Source organism: Phaenicophaeus curvirostris, chromosome 1, assembly GCF_032191515.1.
Source record: "Phaenicophaeus curvirostris isolate KB17595 chromosome 1, BPBGC_Pcur_1.0, whole genome shotgun sequence".
Classification (NCBI taxonomy): Eukaryota; Metazoa; Chordata; class Aves; order Cuculiformes; family Cuculidae; genus Phaenicophaeus; species Phaenicophaeus curvirostris.
In genome coordinates this window covers 201634712-201649599 of record NC_091392.1, presented here as the reverse complement: position 1 = coordinate 201649599, position 14888 = coordinate 201634712, and the positions used below count along the sequence as shown (strand labels likewise).

At 40.3% G+C, this 14888-nt stretch overlaps 1 protein-coding gene across 2 annotated transcripts in view; it reads right to left on the bottom strand.

Annotated features, from left to right (window-relative positions):
• The window catches only part of XPO4 (exportin 4), an 81023-nt gene that overhangs the window by 43016 nt on the left and 23119 nt on the right, over positions 1-14888 (bottom strand). For both annotated transcript variants that reach the window (XM_069883467.1, XM_069883468.1), the window contains exons 2-4: positions 12588-12693; positions 9573-9714; positions 9262-9400 (exon numbers count right to left, since the gene is read on the bottom strand). In XM_069883467.1, the coding sequence (XP_069739568.1) occupies positions 9262-9400; positions 9573-9714; positions 12588-12693 (387 nt within the window). The remainder of the gene's footprint in view (positions 1-9261; positions 9401-9572; positions 9715-12587; positions 12694-14888) is intronic.

Sequence of the window (14888 nt, the reverse complement as noted above, 5' to 3'; positions counted from 1 at the left end):
TACAACAGTTTGCCTAAAACTAAGCTGCTTCTGCTTTATCAAGCAAAGACCTTAACACCAAGCCACCACGGGACAAGTAGGGCAGTGATGCAGATAACGCGTCACTTGCAGTCAGCTGCTGGTTAGTGGAAAACAAAACAGTAAATCCAAATGACAAGTAAGGAGCAATAGGAAATAATATTCATTCCTACTGTGATAAATATAAATATAAATAATTAATATTAGCTGAAATAATAGACATTTTCTCCTTCCATTTTCTCCAGCTTGTTTACATGGTAAATAATAATTTATCCTTTCTGTTTGGACAGTAATGTGCTATTGCATGATAGAAGTGCATTCCAGATTTTTGTGTCCTTTTATCCTAATTTCAAGAAGAAATTTAAAAGGAAAGTTAACTTTTATGCCTTACGATAAAGAATTCTCTTCAAAGATGTACAAGAGCAATGGATGCAGCTATTGTTGACTGAATCTCCTAAGAGCCTGATAAAGCAGCTTAAGCAGTGACCTGCGCCACTGATTTCAATAAGAGCCATTTCAGGTAGCTGAGATCAGCACCTGCTTTGAGTGTGCAAGGAGAAGCGTGACGTTACTAGAGACACACATGCTTTATTCCCCCCAGCAGCCTAGCTCGCAGTGAACACCAGGACACATTGCATCCCTATGCTCCCCTCTCCCAGTTGAGTTCCCAGTATCCTACCAACTCCCCCACCTTGGTATTTTGATCCCTGGGGTGCAAATCCTGCCCCGTTCCCTCAACATCCAAGAGTGCTCTGAGCACTATGAGCACACCCATGCCCTCCTGTGACTCCCTGCATCTGCTCTTGCCCCTTGCATCCACGAGGGATTGTAAGTACACCAGTATACCCAAGTTGCCAGAGCAGGAGAAGACTAAGGATATGACACTGGGCAGTAATTTAAAGTCTACTGCAACAACGGACTGAGAGGCAATTGCTTGAGACTGGTTTCCTAGAAGGTAGGTGCCATCCCCCAGGATTAGATTACAGGCAAGAGCAGAGGAAGAGATCAAGACCCAGTCCTTGCAATCTCAAGTATTTGCAGAGAGCTTCATACAAAACCAGCCTGCTTCCCAAAACTGCTGTAAGATTACAGTAATTTACATAGATTGCCACTTTCTAACATAAGAGAATCTGTGCCCTCAACTCTACAGAAGTCCTCTGAATACAAAGTAATATTTCAGAAACTCTGGAAACTACTGAAGCTTAACTACTAATATTTTGAAATGCATTTTTCTAATGTACATGTATGTTTGGTATGAAGACACTTAAAAAGTACCCTAAACAAATGCAGGCTGCTAGAAGAAAGATTTAAAAAATTTGAAAATCAACATTAATTTCATATAAGCCAATAGAGTTGTGCTCTGATAAATAAAATCACTACCTCTTACACATAATAAAATTGAAAGCACTAATTACATGTAAAGTTCTAGGGCAGAAGGAGGTTTTTTGTTTCCTGGTGTTGGGTTTTTTTTAAGGTTTTTGCCATGCCACAGAAGAAATTAACAATATGACTTAACAACACCATACAGTAATAAACAGAAAATGCACATGATTCTGGGCATCATATTAAAAGTCAGATCTGAACGCCTATTGTACAGTAATGTCACTGGCTTCATACCAGTAAGAGTACACCTCTGAACCTAGTTTGACTCACTCGCTAGCAATTTCACTAGTTCTGCCACAAGTACATACCCAAACAATAACTCTATCTAACAAAATAAAATACTTCTCTTGTTCAGAGCAGACAGCCTCTGAGAATAGCTTGGCACTGACCCCAGTTAGCTTTATTACCAGGAATAAACTTTATGAAAGATCGCTATACATAAAATAGAGCCTCAGCTGCTCAAACAGAAGATCAATGGGACTTGTGATAAGAGATTAACTTGGCAATCAGACACCCAGCAGTAAAGTTTTTGTCGTTTTCTTTTTAAATTACTCTAACAAAATAGACACTACAGAAAGAACACACACCATTTTAAAAGTAAATAACAACATTTATACATATTTCATAAAACTCAGACACAGAAGGTAAATGCATCTTATTCCTCCAAACGGAATGTCCCCCATAACAAAAGCTAAAGCCATAATGTTTGAAGGGATTTCACACTTGTGCCTGGACTGCCCATGGAATAAGTGAACCGCTTCATTTGAGGGTAGTTAGGTTACAAAGCATCTGAAAGGAAGAAGAGTTCAAGAACAGCTTAGGAAAAAATGGACATGTGGTACACCAGCTCCAAGGCAAAAAAAGCCAACCGACAAAGCAGAATGAACTACACCACCAGAAGTGTTTCCTCTGTTCTGAAATTCAGAGCAGAGATACAGCTAGGCTGTCCGAAGCTTGATTAAATAAGTCATTTTACTTCAAAACCTAAATTATCAAGTGTCCCCTACCTTCTGCAAGTATCATTTATACCTGCAGAAAAGTTAATACATCTAAAAGAATAAAGGTCTCACCTGAACAGAGAAAATTATAACATCTACCCTGTTACATCAAATCACTGCCATCCTGAATACATATTTAAAGGACTTTTTGTCTTCATCTATATTATGTCAATTATTGTTACCGAAACCAAAAGGAAGCCACAAGAAGCATTTAATAATATCCCCAAACCAGTTGATTTTAACTTGCACAAGAACAGGATGAATCAAAGACTAAATATGCTGGAGGTAGTATTTGCTGTGCTTCTCCTAGTGAGAAGGTGTCAAAAGCAGTTTTACCAAATAAATTGTTTCAATCAAGGCTTCCTTTTTAAAGGCAGTAATATACTCCAACCCTAACTTCCTTTGAGAAGCGCAGCTATATTTGCTAACATTTTCAGAGACTCTAAAACCCCAGAACGTAAGCTGCAACTCCAAATGGAAAGAGTAACACGATGGCCACAGGAACAAAAGAAATACCTCGATGTACAAAGAATAACTGGGGCCAGTCTAGCTTTTCAACTTCTGAGTATTGTAGTGGGCAACCCCAGAGGTGAAGTAATAGTTCCCATCCAAAGAAATCCAAAATATATTCTGAAGAAAGAAAAAGAAGGACCAGGAAGAACACACTGGATTTTATCTGTTCCATCCCAAATGAGCCAACTGGTGGGAAAAAAAACTGTAAAGCAGGGACAAGATTATAGGAATAGGATGCACAGCTGCAGTTTTGTGCTGTCAGCAGTAAGGCACTGGCGGGGCAGCGCACCCCTTTCCTTCCATTCCCCCTCTGCCACCATGCAAAGACAGATAAGTAGCACCAGGTTAACTGCCCACACCTACAGCAGCACCACGGGCAAGACCCTGCTTCCCTTCCTTGTGGGGAAGCTGGTAAACCAAGCAAAGGAAGCCCCCAGAGTTGACCTCAGAAAGAGAAAACCAATTCCTCGGTGAATAACGGGGGCCATAGGAAGATGATCTTGTGGTATGCGAAGCATGCAGCCTTTGGCCAAAGAGAGAAGGGAAGTAGCAGCCTCTATTAGTAATGGAAGAGGTCCAGGCAGAGTTTACTGGAGCTTAGGGTGCAAAATATGCTTTTCTTTGATTGTCTGGGGACAGGTGAAGTTGTGAACCAGAAATCAGGAAGAAGGGGGAAAAAAAAAAAGTTAACTCATAAAGAAGTGAAGGTCTGTTATCTAGAGATAACATATCCATCTCCAGGTTCTTGTCTGAAAGGCACCAGTTGAATCTTTACCTCTTCAGTAGTAATAAGAATCATAGAATAGTTTAGATTGGAAGGGACCTTAAAAATCATCTAGTTCCAATCCCCCTGCCATGGGCAGGGACACCTCCCACTGGATCAGGTTGCTTAAGGAAGAATTTCTTCACACTGAGAGTAGTGAGGCACTGGCACAGGTGGCTCAGGGAAGTTGTGGCTGCCCCATCCCTAGAGGTGTTCAAGGACAGGTTGGATGGGGCCTTACGTCTAGTCTAAATCTGCCCCTCTCCAGTTTATACCCATTGCCCCTCGTCCTATCACTACAAGCCTTCACGAACAGCCCCTCCCCAACTCTCTTGTAGCCCCTTCAGGTACTGGAATTCACCATAAGATCTCCTCGGAGTCTTCTCTCCTCCAGGGTGAACAACCCCAACTCCCTCAGCCTGTCCTTGCATGGGAGGTGCTCCAGCGCTCTGATCATCTTTGTAGCCCTCCTCTGGACCCATTCAAACAGTTCCATATCCTTCTTATGTTGGGGAAGAACAAACTCAAGATTTTTAATTAAATTGAAAATAATGAATAGTAAGACTAGCCCTGCAGCTTGCCATCAGTATCACTCAGCCTTAAATATGAAATCTTTGTCAGGCAGGTGTTTCTTTTCCTCCATTTTTCCCAACACTCAACCTGCTGCCAGCTATGCACCAGCTGTGCTACATGGCTGTGCTTTACAGCAGATCTGCTTATCGGTAAAAAAAATAAAAATGAGGAGGTAGAAGGCTGGTTGTGTTTGAGTGGACTCCTACACAGATCCAGTTTATTACTGAATGTATTTATTCAGAAGGGCAACACCTCTGAGAGGATGAGGGACTAAATATGGAGCAGCTAGGGTCAATAAGGTTCTTAATAGACGTTTTTCCCCTCAAGTCTGTTTTATTTGTGTGTCATCGCAGTAATAAAGGAAATACAGGTGCAACACATGGAAAGCCAGAATTTCTTACTTCCCAGCGAGTGTGAGCTTCCACAACTAAGCTGGAGTCTTGATGTACTGTACCTCCAGCAAAGTAGACTCTCTTTCAAAACACAGATTTGAAAACAGGCATCCTAGTTAATACAACTAATAAAGATATTCTTATGTCTTAAAGTTCTCTTATATTTCTATTACCGAGTTTTAACTTCTTAATTGGAGTAGTTCTTGGATCGCCAAAATTCCCAAACCAATCTTTAACATACGAACTTAGGCCTCTGTAGAGCACTTGTCAGCATGAAGGAAACTGCTCAAATATCCTGGTTTATCATCCGTTTTTAATACTCAGCATGTCTAGAGGGCAGTAAGGTTCACAGGATAAGGTAATAATTTTATTAGATCAGAAGATACAGCTGAGGGGGGTGGTGGTGGTGGTAAAATATATACGTTTTTGTGATAACACAAAAGTCATGAGACCCTCTCCAACCCCTGCCCTATAATATGAGATCACAACAGCTAGCTAGACAGGGATTCAGAAGTAAAATTAGAAATAAGAACCATAAGCACTAAATAAATGTAACTAGTTTCCTCTTTAGCCCAACCATGAACTCTGGGAAACAGATGAACAGATTTACAGATTTTAAGAGAGAAGGAACTGTTGGGATCCCAGAGCTTGTCCAGTAAATCTTGACACGTCTTCTTGCATTTACAGAAAAATTGAAGTTTCAGGTATGGAGCTTTATATTAGAATGTATTCTACTGTATGCATTGTAGATCTTAAAATACAGCTTCTATTGCTTCCCAGTCCCATGTCAGATCTACATTTGCTGGACTCTTCTGCATCAGCCTAGGAATCAAGGTGTGACCCATACCCTAGTCCAGTTTTAAATAAAATCCATCCAATTGTGTTGACAGGCAGACCAGTTTCTCCTTTTGGGAATCAGTCACCACAGTTCCTAACCTTCTGGCAGGGATGAAGGATAAATGAAATCCTTCAGCTAGGCAGAAGCAGAATATTCTAACACAAAAAAGAAGAGGCCAAGACATTGAAGGCTTTTATAGTTAAGAACACTTGGCCCACACAATTCTCCAAGATCTTGAAATCGGTGACAGAAAACATGTATTTAGCTGGCTCATGATACTGAGTCTACTGCCAGAAGCTTTGTCCCCAAGGGCTGAGGGTTTAGAAAACAGACCCTGAAATTACTATTAGAGGGAGATATAGACTCTCCTTTGTGAGCATGAAGGCGTCTTGTATCAATGTTACAGGACGAACCAGGAAAAACAAAACCAAAGCTAATCCTTGTCCTCCTAGAGGATTACTACCTGAACTCATTTATAAATTAATAGGCAGCCAGACCCTTTGCAGTTTGCTTTCCTGTCTCAGACAGAGGTTTCTTCCATGAGATCCACAAAGGTCCAGATGGCAAAGAAGTGGCAGCAGGAGCCAATGCTCCAGCTTCAAACACTGGCTCTGCCCATGGATCCTTCCCACTCCTGTGGCATTACCCCTCCTTAGTGACCTGTTATTTCCTTAACATGTGCACTGTGTTTCTCTATGAAGAGATTACTCCATACTAAAGAAATCTTTTTTAACTCCTGTACTCTTTCTTCCTTTCCTTCTAATCTCCTTATTTCTTATTCTCAACAGTTCATCCATCAGGTGGGCAGTAAGTCAGAGAAAACGCTGAGCAGAAGAGAAGTCTGCGAAGGATACAAAAAGGGACCAAGAGACTCAATAGAGAATTGGGAGTCACAAAGCTGCCACAGACTCCTGAAGCTTAAATGGATAAGGCCAGAGGCAAGAGTGCACATGACATCACAGGAAAGGATGTGTTAAAAAAGTGGAAGGAATCAGGGAGGCACAGAGGGCTGGAAAACATCTGCTGATCTCTCCCAACACCTATATCCTAGCCTTCTCCCTGACTTGGGTGGAGGCATGTTTTTGTAACTAACTAATATAAAGAGCTCTCCAGTGAAGTGCAGAAACACCTGTGACACTGCATGGCACTGTCCTGACAGCATAACTTGGATCTTGAAAGCAGTGCCACTCCCTCAGCTTCATACCGTACCCTGAAGCACCCTTCGCTTAGTCTCCATATGGCAGCAAGGCAGCTGCAGCACTGTGGTTCCACAAGGCCTCATGGGCACAGCTGAAACTAGTAAAAACATCCACCCCTATTTGAAAAGCTAAGTACATAATTGATGTATGGATTATTCCATACAACCTTTCAAAGTTGTTATACGTTTAAACAAGAGGCATCCCCTGAAGCCACTTGGAGCTCAGGTGTGGGAGTACTGTGCTAACACACAATTTTATTACTGTTTATTATTGTGTATGCCAGCTCCTGGGTTACATGAAGCTGTGTCAAGACAGCAAGGGCTCAGAAGATTACAAAAACCATTTTTATGAATGAGAACTATTTTACAATATAAAATCATAGAATTGTTATGGTTGGAAAATACATCTAAAATAATCAAGCCCAACCATCAGCCCAAACCCACTCTGCCTACTAAACCCTGACCTGAAGTCCCACACATACATGTTTTTTTACCACCACCAGGGATGGTGACTCCACCGCTTCCCTGGGCAGCCTGTTCCAATGCCTCACCACTCTTTTAGTAAAGAAATTTTTCCTAATATCCAATCTAAGCCTCCTCTGGTGCAACTCAAGGCCATTTCTTCTTCTCCTATCACTTGTTACATGGGAGCAGAGATGAGCACCCACCTCGCTACAACCTCCTTTTAGGTAGCTGTAGAGAGTAGTGAGGTTGCCCCTTGGCCTCCTCTTCTCCAGAAGAAACAAGTCCAGTTCCCTCAGCTGCTTCTCATATGATGATATAAATTCCATATATTTATAAATATTTATATCTTCATATGAAGATATAAAACTTCACATGTAAATTGGGAGCATATATTTATAACCAGCCTGCCAAAGACTAACAAAAATACACCGTGCCATACAGAAAAGACGTTCCAGCAGCATCATGTGTCAGTTTTCACTAGTACGTTTTATTAGCGTACTGAAACAGAAAAGGTCTTTATATACTAAAAATGTTTTAAACATCCCTTCTCTTAAAACCTGAGCATGAATACTTCGCAAAAATTATGGAGAAAGTACTTGTGAAGTGGGAAACCAAAGTGAACAAAGGGAAACCAAAAGCTTAAGCAAAACTTGGTCTCTATGTGGTGGAAATGAATGAAACTTGGAGAAGGGGGGAAGAACTGTCCCTTCCCCAAGGAAGAGCTCCTCTGCGCCACAGTCTGTCCTGCAGCAAGCCCAGGGTGATGTACTTACAGCTGGCAGACTGGGGATATGTTGTGTTCAGTGTAGCGTCCGTGTATATTAGTGCACGCACAGAATACAACTGCAGAAGTTGGACTGTGTGAGAGTTAGTTCAGAGAAGACTCAATATCCAGGTATCTATTTACTTCACTTCTGTATCTTTATGGAAAAATCATACAAACTGCATAACCAGCATGCAAAAAACTTGAAAAATCTCAGTTCTAACTCCATTTTAATAACAAAGCTATGTTTCCCAGAAAAAAAGGCACAAACTTAACACTGTTCTCCTAAACAAATACCCATTTCTTCCCAAATTATGCACTGCCAAAAAGCTGAAGTGTTCTTCTTAAGCTGAGTAACAATGAAATTAAGGTTTAGAAGCGTAACCAAAATTTCCATGCCCTGGGGGGATATCACTTGTGTTCAGAGGTGACACACTATTTTTAGGACCATGGCAGGAGCTGCAATTACTTATAGTACATTTTGATCAAATTTTCAGAGTTAAACAGTTGCTGCTCACATTAAGTACAACTGCTGCTCTAAATGCCCAGCAATGTTAGGAGTCCATTCCCTCAAGGTTTGTTTTGTTTGAGAAAAGCTTCGGTTAAAAGTTTCAGCATGGAATCTATATAATCTTTGATTTGCATCTGGTAGGAGAAAAATCACCTCTCTTTAATCTCTAGTTACATGCCTCTATTATGACCTTTTCTAAACTTATCTCCTGGCATAGCAAACGGAATTTCACTAAATGCATAGATAGATATTGGACACCTTGTTTCCACTTTGAGCTCAGTATGGAAGGTAACACTTACCCCTAGTAGTATGACATTAAATCTAGAGTAAGTTTTGTATTTCCATTCCATGTTTTACTTCCTCACACCCCTTTCTCTCCACCTACCCGCCTCCCAGAGAACAGCAGAGACCTACGCCTCTTGCTGGGTAGCCTATTCCGACAGCTGAGCCACAGGAGGGAGGGTGCAGCACTGCACAGATGGAAGAGTAACAGCATGTAGCAAACCAGCCAGCTAATGGAAAACCCATTTTAGATCATGCTGTTTAACTAAGGAAACCCAGAGAAACGGCAAAAACTCCCATCGCATTAGTGACAATTAAAGTAGCTACTGAGAGAAACCTGTTTTTTAAGAAATATCTTGTATTTGTGCACCAAAGAACTACTACTGTATCCAAAACATCCTTATTCCAAAATCTCTCATGTGGTAAAAGATGGCTTGAATAGTTATCAACTTAATTACTAAGTTTTATTTTTAGAAGTACACAAGATTTTATAGACACTAAGTGTCCAGTTCATGCTGCTGACATAGATTGCCTAAATTTTGAAGAAGAAAATAGAATACTTACCACAGTGGGGTTACCGCTGCTGATCAACTGGCTGACTTCATGAAAAATGCTTTTGCAGTCGATTGATTTGTCTAATGATCCCCGTTTCACTATCACCGCTACTGCTAATAGAATCTGCTCCCGAACATACTTTTGAAGGCTGTAAACAACATTGCAAAAATATGTTTGCAGATAAGCTGACAGCTCTACACAAGTCAACTGTTAAGAATGAAAGACTAATTATTGTAGAAATGGGCTTTACTGCTACCCTTGGGGAAAAAAAAAAAGAAGGATAACCCAGACGTTATACAGAACATTTTTTCTATACTTACTTAGGCCTTTGTAAGACATAGGTTAGAAGGAATGTTCGCAGTGACTCGATGCTAGTTTTTTCCAATAGAATCCATTCTCTTACAACTGCTTCCATTATCGCTGTAGCAGCTTGAAAAAGGACATAGTCCACTTTACTAGTTTCTATGAGGAAAAACAAAGTAAATTTGAGTATCAGAAGACATACAGGTCTTGTATGTATTTCTAACAACAACAAAAAAAAGAAATTTCCTATTGGTTTATCATTACATGGAATTTTGTTGGTAAGAAATCAGACATAGAATTTACACCTCAAAAAGGAGGGGAAACTAATAACCCAATTACCAAACTGTCCAACATTATCTGAGTTGGAGACTTGGGAAAAGAAGAGTTGGCTGTATAAGGAAACCGGCCAAAACTCAAATATATGAATGCCCACACAACCGTGGAATGAAATAAAATAAAAATGCCAGATTTAATTACAATACATGAGGATATGATTAAGTTGCAGAAGATTCTTCTGTCAATCATGTGTTTGCCTTCGGAACCAACAGTGCCTGAAATTACATGTAGTTTATGGATTGTAATGAGAAGCAAGGACATTTAAACAAAAAAGTTTTCTTTGAGTGTAACTATTTCAACAAAAGTTATACATATCGGTCTACGTAAGGTTTCCCATATTATGTTCAAGCTTCTGTATTCACCTTAAGGTGATAAAAATATAGCTTTCTAACAAAGCGTAGGGATCTGTAGCCCTTGCTATCTGAATATCTGATCACTTTGTATATACATGCCATGAAGAAACTAGAAAAAGGTGGTATGGAAAAAGGTGATGGTTTGCGTGACTACAAAATATAGTTAACAGAACTCCCTGGAATTTTAATTTAATTTATATGACACTGGAAAGCTACAGAGAAGTTATTGCTCCTTTGCTTTTAAGAATTTTTAACTTAGAAATAACAGGTAGTATCTCAGTGGCCAGTTTCAAAACACTTCGAGCTCTTTAAGAAACAGAATGAGCATTCAGAAAAGGTGTAGCCACTGGGTGGCAAAAGCAAAAAGTATGGAACAGTAAAAAAAAATTCCTGAACAAGAAGCAGAGTTTGAGGTATGGCGGGCATCCTTCCAGAAGCAGAAAAACTGGGTTCATTCAAGAAAGCCTCAGTTAGGGAATGACAGGCTTTAAGTGAATACAAAACAAGCTTTCTTCCCCTGATTACTTGCACGCAAGTTCATAATGTCTTTTTCCTTTATATGCAAGTTCTATATCCAAGATTGCAACCAGTTTTCTAAAATGTTTTTAAGTAACTTAATCAGGCTCCAAATCTAAACCCTACATAGGTAAGCATGTTTAAATCAAAACAAACCACCTTTAAATCTACTCAGTTTAATTTAGAAAACTAAGTGACCATTTAATCAAAAGATTAATGTGCATGTCTAACACACACATAAAAGTGAGCCAGATTATTCCTGCATGGGAATTTTAAATCTGTCTTATGGGTCTTTGGCTTTTCAAACTGTACAAAGCTCAGACAAAAAGAGAATGCTATTAAAAAAAAAAACAAAGAGAATGGAATTTCTCCTTTGCGTCAAGTACTGCAGAAGCACAACTGCAATCATTAACAGCACAGACATCCCGTACTCAGTGTAAGCTTGTAACTAGGCAAAGCACCATTATCCTCTACATGAAGTTACTAAAGAAGGACAGGACAAGTTTTGCCAGTACATTTAAGAGCTATAAGCTTACAACGGAAGAATGCAGAGCCTCATGGTTCCCGAATTCAACTCCAGGTTTCTAAAGAAATTATATGGTAGTGGCTGTTTCCCTTTATCCTTACGCTCCTCATCTCCATTGCTCTGCCTGTATTGCTCATATACTCTTCTTTCCACACACATCATCAATATCCTTGTCGCCTCTCTCTACGCTCCACTCCAGTTCCTGCCTGGACCATTTCTTTTTACTTTTCCTATTCCTTTTTAAATCCATCTTCTCTGATCCTCTGCTTCCTACTCATCCTCACTTGCATGTATCCCTTCAGTACACTTGAACTGTTTTACTCATCATAAACAGATTGTTTCCCTTCCCGGTTCCTGATTTCATAATCCCTGCCTCTCCCTTCTCACCTCACAAGTGTTAACAAGCTGTTCTTTCAGACCAGACTGTACAGACACTTGCTCACAAAGCATCAAGTTTTGGGGAAAGTCTCAGGATCACAACCACCTACTGGAGAAACCTCTGGCAGGAGAAAAAAAAACGCCCCATGTGGAAACATGCTGGTTCCTCAATGGTAATAGCACAGGAGCAGTTTAAGGATGTAATATTTCTAGACATCTAAAAGGTGTTGAAAACAGGATCCCGTTCTTTCCAACATTTCAGGAGAAAAAAAAATAAAAGTATCTGCAGTCATTTAATCATTAATGCTAAATTGTTCTCCCTTGTTTGAGAACAAGATGTAGTGATGTATCCCTTAGCACAGATAGTGCTAGTAGGTATTTGTTTCATAGATTTTTATTATTCACTCCTAAATAGTGACAAATACATCACTTATGAGTGATCAAAATGTTCTGCAAAGTTACTTAACTACGCTTTTTTTTGATCACTTCAAATTCTCTAAAAATCAATGTTAAAATAAAAAGTATCGATTTTGCAGACCTGTAAAGCAAAAGGTGTGGTTACAGTCTTCAGGACTGAAGTACTAATACAGTATACTAAAACTAGGAGACACTCATTTGTAGAAGACATTTTGGTTGGAGAGTGGGTGAAGGAAAGGAACCACAGGCTGGTTAAATTATCACAGGATAATTTAACAACACAGTAGTCTTCAATTCTTCTTGAAGAGGGGCAGATTTAGTCTAGACATAATGAAGAATTTCTTCACCATGAGGGCAGTGAGGCACTGGCACAGGTTGCCCAGGGTGCCAGAAACAAAACTGAAGGACAGCAATAGGCTTCAGCCTCCCTCAAAAAGGATCCCTCATCAGAATCAGTTCCAGTTATAAAAACAGGTACGTGCCTGACTTGATTTACTATAACTTACCCAAAATGTGTTTGCAAACGGCAAACGGTGATTTTGATTTTCTAAACGATAAGAATATGTGCTCGGCATGTTGGCGTTGCTCATTATTGACCATGGAAGGTGGTGCCTGAAAGAAGAAAAAAAATAGTTATTCAACTAAAACCCCATCCCGATTATAAATACATATGAGTAATATCATGAACTTACACATATTTGCCTCGTTAAGCATCAAAATCAAGTGTCTCTTGGTAAAGCTGCCTGTCCTTTCAGTCATGGCCTCCTCTTATACACCACCATGTATTTATGTTGCGTACACACAACTGCAAATAATGAGTCATCAGGCAGAAAGTCAATAATTCTAAGTATCCTGTTGCTAATGACAATTCTGAAGAAAGAATGAAGTCAAATCTGTGTTCAACACAACCGTTTTTCTACTCAAACCAGAAATATCATTGCACACCATGCTCGGTCATAGAAAAAAAAGCATTGTTTTTTCTTTAGTTCTACACTTGTTTTAAAATATTGAGTTGTATAATACACTCAAGGGATTAAAAATCACAACTATGGATATGGTCTAAAATAAAGTATTGGCAGTAGCATACTACCCTCTAGTGTTTCATATTAAAGTTGACATCTTAAAGACTGAGGGCTTGAATTTGAGAGAGGAGTCAGCATGTCCGCTTGTATCCCCATTGCACCTGCTGCTCCACTACTGCTGAAAGCCAGTTCAGTTCCTACCTGAAAATCAGCTATAGGTAAAACATGAAACTAAGCAGTAATCTGGATCATCACGAGGTAGGATATTACTTTTGGAGCTCAGGCGAGAGCTAACTAGCTGTACTGCAGCCTCACCTCACTGAGCAATCCCACCCTCTGCTGCTTCACAAGGTAAAAACAACTGTGCAGAAAACATCAGCTATTGACACCAACACTGCTCGCCCCTTTTGCTATTAATACTCTCCAATTTCTATTATTTGGAACTTATCTGAACAAACACGTGGCACGAAATACACTTACGGGGGATTGATATCACAGGGCAGCATAAGCTGATGTGCCTTTGGCCAAGGAATACACACACATGTAGAAAGACTGCATAAAAAACCATGTCGAGGTGACTGAGGAGGTTATCAACTGCAGCTGAACTTCTAAACTCAACTCCTGACCCTGGCAATCTGAGAAGAACATACGCACCATGTATGTTTTGGTTTCGATTTGTACCTGCTGCTTGGCGAAAACAAAAAAAAGCACAAAGACCAAGGTTTTCAATTGAAGAGAAATATTTTCCAGTATATAAAATGCGTCAGTTCTGATTTAATTCTTTTTCCCATGACAAAACACAGACAACAGAAGATTCAAATATGCCCTAGTAACACCACAAATTAAAGCTGTTACTCCTCAATCATTTCTTCAATAATCTGACTAAACGAAGCAAAAGAAAAGCACGTTACTGACCCTTGGATCAAGAGGGACCTAACAAAGGGCTCTGCTGCTTCCTACACAGCATATTTCTGACACAACTTTCCAATGCAGATGATATGAATGCCTTGGGAAGGGGGCAAAACAAAAGAAGTGGGAGAAGGTGGATGCAAAAAAGCCTCATGAACGCAGAGTAAATGCCCCACCCCTTCACAAAACTGCCCTGCTATGGTCAATTTGGTGCAAGATCTCCTTGAACAGAGATTTGAACGTATACAGGACAGCTCAACCTCACCAGCTGAGGGGACAAGTCAGTGTTTGTCCATGCCCCCTTCTGGGTAGGTGGCAGCTCGTGTTAGGTTGTGCACATGTGTAGATGGCAGATGCCTTCAGCTCCAGCCTGTCTACCACGTGCTTGGAGCACGTCTCAGGAGTGTCTCAGGGTCTAAGTCACCAGGCTCCACATAGATGCTCACACAGAAAAGCTTTCAGATATTTTCAAGCATCATGCACTGCTGAACTGACATGGAAGTGACCTCCATGGCAGTACCTGGACACTGAGCTTCAGCAAATCTAGCCCAATGTAGAACCCCAAACTTTTCATAGAATGATAAAGGTTGGGAAAGACCTCCAAGATGATCAAGTCCTACCATCAGCCCAACACCACCATACCTACTAAACTGTGTCCTGAAGCACCATGTGTACATGCTTTTTCAACACCTCCAGGGATGGTGACTCCACCACTTCCCTGGGCAGCTTGTTCCAATGCTTCACCACTCTTTTAGTAAAGAAATTTTTCCTAACATCCAACCTAAACCTTCCCTGGCACAACTTCAGGCCATTTCCTCTAGTCCTATCACTTGATAATTGGGGGAAGAGACCAGCACTTGCCTGGCTCTAGCCTCC